The sequence below is a fragment of the Myotis davidii genome, unplaced genomic scaffold (genome assembly GCF_000327345.1).
Source record: "Myotis davidii unplaced genomic scaffold, ASM32734v1 scaffold358, whole genome shotgun sequence".
Taxonomy (NCBI): domain Eukaryota; kingdom Metazoa; phylum Chordata; class Mammalia; order Chiroptera; family Vespertilionidae; genus Myotis; species Myotis davidii.
This window is the reverse complement of record NW_006290768.1, coordinates 594,967-605,002: the sequence shown is the minus strand read 5'-3', so window position 1 is coordinate 605,002 and position 10,036 is coordinate 594,967. Positions and strand designations below refer to the sequence as shown.

Below are 10,036 nucleotides of genomic sequence, written 5' to 3'. Positions count from 1 at the left end.
AGGGCGGGCCCTGGGGGGGAGGGGAAAGTGAGGAAGGGGGGTCCAGGGTCCAGTCCCCATCAGCTCCAGCCATTATTTGAGTTCAATGAATGGATTTTGGCATCAGAGGCAAGAGAAGCAGAGACCTCCCACCCCCAGCCCACCCCAGCCCTCCCTCACCCACATTCCCAACACACACCCCAACTCCCCCCCCTCAGTTCCAAGGGGCCCATCCAGACCTGAAGGAGGGGGACAGAGTGGGAAGGGGACTGGGTGCAAGCAGGGAGAGGGGTGAGATGGGAGCGGGGAGGGGCTGGTGATGAGATGACAATGAAGATGGGGGGGCGGGTGCAACAAGGAGGTGGAGGGAGGGAACAAGAGCGGACAGCCCCCTTGAGGTTCTGTCTGACCCAGAAGCCTGGGCTGCCCTCCCTCTGCTGTGTGGCCTGGGTCGGTCATGGCCCTCCCTGAACTTCTGTGACACAAGGGGGCTTGGCCGAGGCCATCCTGGAGGCTCCCCAAGTCCCACTCCTTAGGCTGCAGCAGGGATTTGGGATGTGTCTCTAGTTCAGTGATGGCGAACCTATGACACGCGTGTCAGAGGTGACACGCAAACTCATTTTTTTGGTTGATTTTTCCTTTGTTAAATGGCATTTAAATATATAAAATAAATATCAAAAATATAAATCTTGCCGTAGCCGTTTTGGCTCAGTGAATAGAGCGTCGGCCTGCGGACTGAAAGGTCCCGGGTTCGATTCCGGTCAAGGGCATGTACCTTGGTTGCGGGCACATCTCCAGTGGGGAGTGTGCAGGAGGCAGCTGATCGGTGTTTCTCTCTCATTGATGTTTCTGACTATCCCTCTCCCTTCCTCTCTGTAAAAAAATCAATAAAATATATTTAAAAAATAAATCTTTGTTTTACTATGGTTGCAAATATCAAAAAATTTCTATATGTGACACGGCACCAGAGTTAAGTTAGGGTTTTTCAAAATGCTGACACGCCGAGCTCAAAAGGTTCGCCATCACTGCCCTATTTCTAAGGAAGCATCCGCAGGTGTTTGTGGAACGAGGACGTGATGGGTCAAATTCCTTCAGGCGGCTCCTCCTCACTCTTAAGACCAGGCCAGCCCCTCACCGTGGCCAACACCCTCCTGCTCTTTCTGCACAGGCGGTCCGCACTCTCTCCTTCGGCTGCTCAGCTCCAGCCTCACTTCCCTCCTGGCTATTTATTCCTTTCAGCACCAAGCTCGCCCCCTGGGGACCTCAGGACCTTTGCACTGGCTGTCCCTGCTGCCTGGCGGGCCCTTTTCACCTTTAGGTTTCATGTCGCCTCCAAAAGCCCTTCCACAAACCAGAGACTTTTTTTTTTTTACTGGTTTAATTTCTGCTTCCCCCAATCAGGGGGCATCAGACTTTTCCTTAAAGGGCCAGGTAGTAAACATTTTCCGCTCTGTGAGCCACACGGTCTCTGTCCTAACTGTTCTAGCCCACTCTTGGAGCAGAACAGTGGCTATGTTCCAATAAAGTTTTATTTACAAAACAGCTGGCTGACAGAGCTGGCCCCTGGGCTGGAGTGTGCCAACCTGGGCTCTAGAGTATCAACTCTGAGGGCAGATTCTTGCCTTGTGAATACTAGGTTACGGTGCCCTCAGGAGTCAGTTGTGAAATGAATGAATGGGCGGGTGAGTGGAGCTAGGGGTCCTCGAGGGTGGTGTGAGGGTTACAGAAGGTGTGTTAAATTCCGGGCGTGTGGTAAGTGCTTGGCTGTGTTTGCTGAATGATTCACTGACGAACAACTCTCTTCACTGTGTCCCCTGAGCTCCCAGGCCAGTCCCCAGCCCTTTTCCTCCCGTTCCCTCTCTCTGCCTCCCTTCCCTTCTATCCCCACAGCCCTGACCGGGTTCAGGAGTTGTCCTGTCCCCGCGGACCCTTGTCCTGGTCTCCTCCCCGGCCTGACCGCCAGTCGATCCCCAAGGGCCCAGAGCTGAGCTGCTCTCCCGGGTCCCTGAACAAGGTCCCGGCCCGCAGCCAGCCTGCGTTCCTGCCTTGTGGCCACCTCCTTGCCCCGGTTGGTCCCTGGCTCTGCTGTGCTCATCGCTCTGGTCACTACAGTCTAATGCAGCGGTTCTCAACCTGCCCCGGCCTGACCGCCAGTCGATCCCCAAGGGCCCAGAGCTGAGCTGCTCTCCCGGGTCCCCGAACAAGGTCCCGGCCCGCAGCCAGCCCTGCCTTCCTGCCTCATGGCCACCTCCTCGCCCTGGTCGGTCCCTGGCTTTGCTGTGCTCTCCGGTCACTACAGTCTAACGCAGCGGTTCTCAACCTGTGGGTCGCAACCCCTTGGAGGTCGAACGACCCTTTCACAGGGGTCGCCTAAGACCATCCTGCATATCAGATATTTACATGACGATTCATAACAGTAGCCACATGACAGTTACGAAGTAGCAACGAAAATAATGTTATGGTTGGGTCACAGCATGAGGAACTGTATTTAAAGGGCCAGGAGGTTGACAACCACAGGTCTAACGGGACCACGTCCCCATCAAGTACCAATTCCCTCAGAAAGCCTTTCCTGTGGCCCCCACCCGGGGCTCTGCCCGTCCCTCTGACTGTACGTGCGACCTGTGCCACCGCCACCTGCACATGTCACCTCGACAGCGACTTTCTCCGCCTGCACCTGCCTCTCCCACATGGGGCTCCCGGGGAGGGGAGGCCCCTTTGCTCACTGACGTCCCGGGTGGGACCTGTGGGTGCTTTGTGAGCTGGCCAATTCACAAGTGGCTGACTGGGGGGCTGAGTCTTTCTCATCCCATCTTGCACCCCAAGAGCATCCTGGGAGTGTACCCTGTTTTCTTGGTGGAGTTTTTAAAACCCAGAAGGAGAGGCGGGGAGAGAGGCGTTGATGGGGGTGAGGATGGGTCAGTCGGGAGGGCTGGGAGGTCAGGCACATGGTGGGAAGGTTGGGGTCAGTTCCAGGGGGTTAGTGACGGGCGGGCAAGTCCGGGCGGGCGGGTGTGGGGTCAGCGTCAGGGCCGAAGGTTAATTAGATGGAGCTCTTCATGGTGAGGGGCGGGAGTCTTGACGGGGTGGGGGAAATGGAGATGCAATAAAGACAGGTGAAGGGTCAGTGGTGAGGAAACTCGGGGAGCGGGAGGGATGGGGGGCTTCTGGGAAGGAGATTTGGGGTCAGGGAATGGGGAAAGGGAAGTCCATCACCTCCTCCCCCCTCCCCCTCTCCCCCCTCCCCTAGGGGAGGCGAGAGAGGGAGGGTCCCGGGGGGCCAGTGGAGGGCACCTCACCTTTTCGGATGGAGCCATCAGGGGAAGGGGCGTAGTCCGTGAGCAGGAAGCAAGCTCGGTCCCGGCTGTAGCGGCCCCGGCTCCCAGGGGTGATGGGGCTCTTGTCTTCCGGGGACATGGCGGGCTGGTCGATGGCTGGGCAGTCCTCATGGGCGAGCGCAGCTGCTGCTGGGTCCCCGTTGGGGCGGGGATCTGTGTCCCAAGGTCAGACAGAGACACAAAGGAAGGGGTGAGTGTGGAAACGCAGGACGGAGCGAGACCAACAGAGACGGGGTGCGGGTGGACTCGGGTGCAGGAAGATGACTCAAGGGCAGGGTGCCAGGAGATGACAGGAGGGGCTCAGTTGGGAGCAGGTGTTAGGGGCATGGCTGGTGGATTTGGGGAGCAGGTCACTGGGGAAGGATGTTGAGTTTTGGGGTGTTTCTTTTTGTTAACCCTCACCTGAGGATATTTTTCCATTGTTTTTTAGAAAGAGTGGAAGGGAAAAGGGGAGCAGGAGAGACAGAGAGAGAAACATCGATGTGAGAGAGACATACCAACTGCTTGCCTCCCGCACACAGGGGATCAAGCTGCAACCCAGGTACCTGCCCTTGACTGAGAATTGAACCCGAGACCCCGAACCCGAGCACAGGCTGGCACTCTAACCACTGGACACACCGGCCAGGGCGGAAGGGTGTTGCGTTTTGAGGACAACAGGGTAGGCAGAGGTGGTTAGGGGACAGGGTTGGATGAAGGTGAGTGGAGGAGGGTGCTGAGTGCTAGGAAGTGCTAGCCAGGCCAGTTGGCAGGGCTGGGAAGGGCAGGCTGGGGTTGGGTGCTGGGCATTTGGAGGGATGGGTAGGGGAGGACATGGGTAAGAGGGGGATGGGAAGGGGGCTGGGACAGAGTGTTGGGGGGGTCGTTGGGTCAGGTGCACTGGGTCGGGCAGGACTGGGGTAGGGTGTGGGTTGGGGTAGATGGCTGGGCGCTGGAAAGGACACAGTGGGAAAGGATTAAGGAGGTGACAGATGAGGGAGGGGGGCGTGGGGGTCCCCAGGCTCTGACTCGGGCTATTTTTAATTGGTGTGTAACTGGGTCAGTGGCTGAGGGAGCAAGATGGGGGCCGGGCGGCCCAGCTCCCTTTCTTGACCTACTTAAGACATGGGGGTGGGGCCCCCCGGCCTCTCCCTCCTCCCAGACTGACACCCCAGTCGCTGCCTCGGAGGCAGCTCCCCTTGGGGAGGGACAGGCACAGGTACAGTCCACTCCGCTAGCGCCCTGGTCTCACCTCTTCCTCTTGGCCGCATCTGACTCTCCCAGACCCTCCCTGCAGAGCCCGGGTCTGGGCCTTGGGTCCCAAGTCACTGTCCTCACGTGGCCTTTCCACCCTCCGGCTGGTCCCCCCTAGACACCCTCTGACTCTTCGTGTTTAGTTTTACTTCCTCTCTTGATCTCGCTGTTATTCCAGCCTGAACTCCCTGCTGCCGACCCCTCACCGCTCCGTCTCCGCGCCCCCATCCCTTCTCAGGGACAGTCTCTGAGTTTCTGACTCGGTGGCGTTGGGACCATTTTCTCAGGCTCTCCTCCGGGAAGCTCAGGTGCTGAAACCGTCTCTTGGTCTCCTCTCTGGCCAGCCCGTGGTTCACGTACGAGACCCTCTCCCCTGGGCCCCCCTGAATATTTGGCTGCAAGTCTGTTCCTCCCCAAAACTGGCTTTCACAGGAAATCTCTCTCTGTCGTTGTCTACTCTGTGCCACTTCTCTGGCCCCAGCGATTGCTATTTGCTTTTCTCTCCCCTCTCTGCTGCTGACCATCCCGTCTCTCTGAACCTTGGGCACCCGCCTCCTGCCCCCCTCAAAACCTCCCCACCTCCTCCCACGCATCTCCACCTGTGCCCCCACAGCCCCTCATGCCCGCTCCTCACCTGCCCGGTTGATCTCAATCACTTCCTCCTGAGCCAACGGGCAGGGCTCCCCAGGGGCTGGCAGAGGGGGCAGCCCCATGATCCCGAGCCCACCCGCTCCCCCCCTGAGCAGCCCGGGGTGCGAGTGGGGCCCCGGAGGGTAGGCCCCGGCCATCGTCATCCCCATGGAGGGCGGGGTGATGGGAGGCGGAGGGCTGATACCACCACTGCCATGGTGAGGGGGAGGCAGGGGCGGCAATGGCGGGTCGGGCTTGCAGTAATTGGGGGAGCCGGGCAGCGGGGGCCGGGGGATATGTTTATTCTTCTTCTTGGGCAGCTTCTGCTTGGCCATGGCCAGCGAGTAGTACATGCCAAAGTTGTTGACAATGACGGGCACGGGCATGGCGATGGTGAGCACCCCCGCCAGGGCACACAGCGCCCCGACCAGCATCCCCGACCACGTCTTGGGGTACATGTCTCCGTAGCCCAGGGTTGTCATGGTAACCACGGCCCACCAGAAGCCGATGGGGATGTTCTTGAAGTAGGTGTGGTTGGAGCCCAGGATGTCATCCGGGTCGGCGCCAATGCGCTCCGCGTAGTAGATCATGGTGGCGAAGATGAGCACGCCCAGCGCCAGGAAGATGATGAGCAGCAGGAACTCGTTGGTGCTGGCGCGCAGCGTGTGGCCCAGCACCCGCAGCCCCACGAAGTGCCGCGTGAGCTTGAAGATGCGCAGGATGCGCACGAAGCGGACGACCCGCAGGAAGCCCAGCACGTCCTTGGCGGCCTTGGAGCTGAGGCCCGACAGGCCCACCTCGAGATAGAAGGGCAGGATGGCCACGCAGTCGATGATGTTGAGGCTGCTCTTGAGAAATTCCACCTTGTCCGGGCAGAAGGTGATGCGCATGAGGAACTCGAAGGTGAACCAGATCACGCACACGCCCTCCACGTAGGTCAGGAAGGGCTCCGTCTCCACCTCGATGTTGGTGATGTTCTCCGGGGGGGCCCCGGGGATCGGGGAGGCCTGCGTCACCGTCTTGTTGATGATGTGGATGAAGCCCTCGTGGGTCTCCAGGCAAAAGGTGGTGATGGAGATGAGGATGAAGAAGAGGGAGGCGAAGGCCACATACTGCGGGGCAGGTGGGAGAGAGAAGGCAAAAGGTGACCCGGGCATCTGGTCAGCCAGCCACCTCCATAGGACCCTCCCGGTGGCTCCTTTCCCAGCCCAAATGCTTCCCTCTCCCCCACTAAAGCTGCAAAAGGGCAGGCAGAGGGTGGGGCAGCTGTCCCCCGGCTCGGGAGAGGAGCTGGCCCCAGTAGCCGCAGCACATGAGCAACTTCTGTCCTGGAAAGAGCAATTGCTGGCCTCAGGCTCTGTCGCCTAGACCAGTGGTGGGCAAACCGCGGCTCGCGAGCCACATGCGGCTCTTTGGGCCCCTGAGTGTGGCTCTTCCACAAAATACCACGTGCGGGCGTGCACGTATAGTGCGATTGAAACTTGGGGCCCATGCGTAGAAGTCGGTATTTTGTGGAAGAGCCACACTCAAGGGGCCAAAGAGCCGCATGTGGCTCCCGAGCCGCGGTTTGCCGACCACGGGTGTAGACCACGCCCCCTCCTGCTCCCCATGTCAATCTCTGGCCTCGGGGTGGGCGAGGAGAGGTTGAGATCACTCACCCCCTGTATCTCAGAGGGTTTGGAGGTGGGCCTGGAGCTGAGGGAAGGGGAAGGGGGGAAGGTGGGTGGGGAGGCGGCCTCATGAGGCGGCTAACAGTAAAGTCTTGGGTTTGAATCCAGCTTTCCCTCTGCCTGACATGGGCAAAGCAATTAAGCTTCCCAAACCTCAAGTTTTTCCGGGATTATTGTGAGGATTACATTAGATGAGTAGACAGAAAGCCTAGCCGCAAAAGCAGTGCTTGGCCCAGTGTCTGGAACTCGGTCAGGTCTGAGCTCTTAGGAGGGGATGGGGGCATCAGTTAGTGGGGGGCAAGGAGCCAGGGTTTAAGGACCTGGGTGCCAATGTCTATGCCCCAGAAAAGCAAGAAGGCTGGGTGAGGCCCTGACCCAAGAGGACAGGGCAGGGGTGGAACCAGAAAGTGTTAGGGCCCTGAAGGTGGAAGCAAGTGAAGTGTCAAGTCTGCAAAAGGGGAGGCGGTACCGGTACCAATGGGGAGAGGTGGGGTTTAGGGCTCCCAAAGGGAGGGTCAGGGGCCTGGACCTTGGGTAAAGGGCAGGACTAGGGCCAAAGAAAGGTGAGGGGCTGTTCAGAGGTGCAGAGAATTGCGAGTGGAGGCGAGCCCGGTCCCTTCCGTGCGGGGGATGACTAGAACCCTGCCCGACAGTGCTGTGGGGTCTGATGAAAGCCCTGCGGAGGGGAGAAGGGGGTGGATGAGGCCCCTGCAGGTGACAGCGGGCTGCATCCGATGCGTAGAGGGGACGCAGGCTAGTCCTCGGCGAGGGAAGGGGATGAGCGTTCGGGCAAAGAGGAGGCTCTAAGCAGATGGGGAAGAGGGGGCGGAAGGGCCTGGGGTGCGGAGAAAAGAGGGGGGCCAGGGTCAGGCTGCGGAGACCCTCCGCCCCGCCCCCCTCCGTTTCTCCGCAGTTCTCTCCATCCCTCCCGGGACACAGAAAGGAAGGTGGGCCCCGCGGTGCACAGCTGTAGAGGCTGCACAGCGTCGGCCCTGGTTTAACCCTCTGACCCCAGATGGTTCAAAGGCAGAGGAGGCCATGAAGTCCCTGCAAGGGAAGGAGAGATGACGAAGAAGGGAGTGTAGTGTGTGTTGGGGGCGGGGGAGGGGGATAGGTAGACACACTCCACTTTTCCTTGGTCTCAGCTCCTACCTCTACCAGGCTATCTACTTGGAGCCTGGAAAGGGGCACGCTGTGGGCACTCAAAAAATACTTGCAGAGTAAATGAGTGGCCCCCTCTCCCCCCATAGCTGTCCCGGACATCTAGCCTCACCTCAGGACCCTTCAATGGGGTAGCAAGAAGGAAGGGCACCCCGGGCCATGGAGGGGAAAGGAGCCCTCAGAAGCCCGAGGGGGCATCTAGGGCCATGTCCCTCCTGTACCTCGTCCTCCGCACCTATCCCCACCCAACCCCAAATCTCGCCAACTCAGCGCTTCCTGGGGACCAAACTTTATGCGGTGCCTCCGGGCCCCCCTCCCCCTCGTTCCCTCCCCAGCGTGAATGCGGCACTGCGGCTCCGTGTCCTTCCCAGCTCAGGACGCGGCACGGTGGGGGGAGGGGGCCGAACCGGCTCCTCGGGGTGTCTGGGTCCCCAGGAGGCTAGGAGGGGTCCCTGAAGTCGCTACGCTTTCCCTTTAATTCCCCCCATTTTGAACTGCTCTCCTCTCTTCCAACACGGGGAGGAAGTTAGGACGAGAAAGGGAGATCTAGGGGGAAGGGGAGCTATTTACTAGGAAGTTGGGAATGTTTAAAGTTATGAAAGTTTTGGGGGGAAGTAAAGGGAGCTGGAGGGGGGTAAAATCTGGAATTTCAAGGGCGATAAGACTGGAGGGGTGCGTTCTCTGTTCACCTTGGGGATGGGGGAGAAGCTGAGGGCTTTGGACTGAGGGTGTCTCACTCAGGGGGGAGACTTGGGAAAGGGGGAGCAAGCAGGGCTGGGGTCAGGAGGAAAGATGCCACGGCAGGGAAGAAAGAAGTAGGAACTATTTGTTTTGGGGCTGATAACTTGAGGGAGGTCCGAGGATTGAGCTTAGATAAATTTCTGCAGCAGCAGGAGAAAAAGTGATTTATCTACTTTTTGGGAGGGAGGGGGCTGGGAGGGTGGGGGGCAAGGGGTTGTCCCAGAGAGAGGGAGTGGGCTGTGCAGTAAATGATGGAAGGGAGAAGCTGGGAGGATCTGGGGGTGAAGAGGAGGCATTCTGGAGGGGATCAGCATATTATTGGGGGGGGGGCGGTCAGGAGAAACTGAGGGGTGGGGAAGGCTCTGGGGAAGTCTTGAGCTAATTTATGGGAAAGTCCTTGGGATGGGAGTTGGCGTGGAGGATGCAGGAAGGGACTTGAACAGAGGGGTCCCGAAGGTCCCAGGAGTAAAATGTCCTAAGATTGATTGTTGCCGGGAGGGGGAGGTGTCCTAGCCAGAGCAAGTTGTTTGGAGGTTCAGAGGGGTCCAGGAGGCTCTGAAACTGGGGTGCGGGCGCCTTCTGAGACTTTGAGGGCAGAAGCAGGAGATTTCAAAAATAGCCAGGAGACTCTCACTTGGAGGGGGCCAGGGAGAGGGGCCAGGGGAAAAGGGAAAAGGCAGCAGGGAGCTGTTGGGAGGGCCTGAGGAAGTGAGGGCTGGAGAGGAGGCTGGGGGGTGGGTGGAGGGGTAGAGGGGGCCAGGAAGGGATCTGCAGAGGGCAAAGGAAGGGAGGCAGTTTTCACAGCGCTTGGAACACTTGGAGGGGTAGCAGAGGATGTCTTCGGAGGGTCTGGAGAAGGTCCAAGAAACTGGGGGCTGGGGAAGGGTCTTCTGAGGGTCTGAGGGTGCCCAAGGGAAGTGAGAAGGAGCTTAGAGGGGTTCCGGTGACCGAGGGCTGGGGAAAGGTCTTCTGAAGGTCTGGGGGGGCGGGGGTCAAGGAAAGGTGGGGGTGAGGCTGTTCAGAGGAGCCCAGGAGGAAGTTCCTAAGGGCCTAGGCAGGGTGACCTAGAGAAGCGGGGTGAGGGTCGGAGGGATCTGGGGGTTCAGATGGTTGGAGAAACGTCCCCTGAGCATCTGAGGATGGCCGGGACAGGGGGTATTATTGAAGGGGTGCGTGAGACCCAGGAGGGGCTGGAGGGCCCGTGGGAGTCTGAGGGTTGGATGGGGCGCCCCTGAGGGCCTGGGAGCGCGTGGGGAGGGGAGAGGGACGGAGGCTCCGACAGCGCTGCTC

General features: G+C 59.5%; 1 protein-coding gene and 1 long non-coding RNA gene across 2 annotated transcripts in view; both read right to left on the bottom strand.

Annotated features, from left to right (window-relative positions):
* KCNC3 (potassium voltage-gated channel subfamily C member 3) overlaps nucleotides 1-10,036 on the bottom strand; it is a gene marked incomplete at both ends in the record, with an annotated part of 11,796 nt that overhangs the window by 1,491 nt on the left and 269 nt on the right. Inside the window, 2 exons of the mRNA XM_015564001.1 lie at nucleotides 3,276-3,467; nucleotides 5,179-6,538. Of these exons, the coding sequence (XP_015419487.1) occupies nucleotides 3,276-3,467; nucleotides 5,179-6,538 (1,552 nt within the window). The remainder of the gene's footprint in view (nucleotides 1-3,275; nucleotides 3,468-5,178; nucleotides 6,539-10,036) is intronic.
* Nucleotides 1,368-2,340, bottom strand: LOC107183104. The gene is made up of 2 exons (XR_001513879.1): nucleotides 2,300-2,340; nucleotides 1,368-2,112 (listed from the first exon to the last, which is right to left on the bottom strand). It is a non-coding gene; the product is annotated as an uncharacterized LOC107183104 (long non-coding RNA).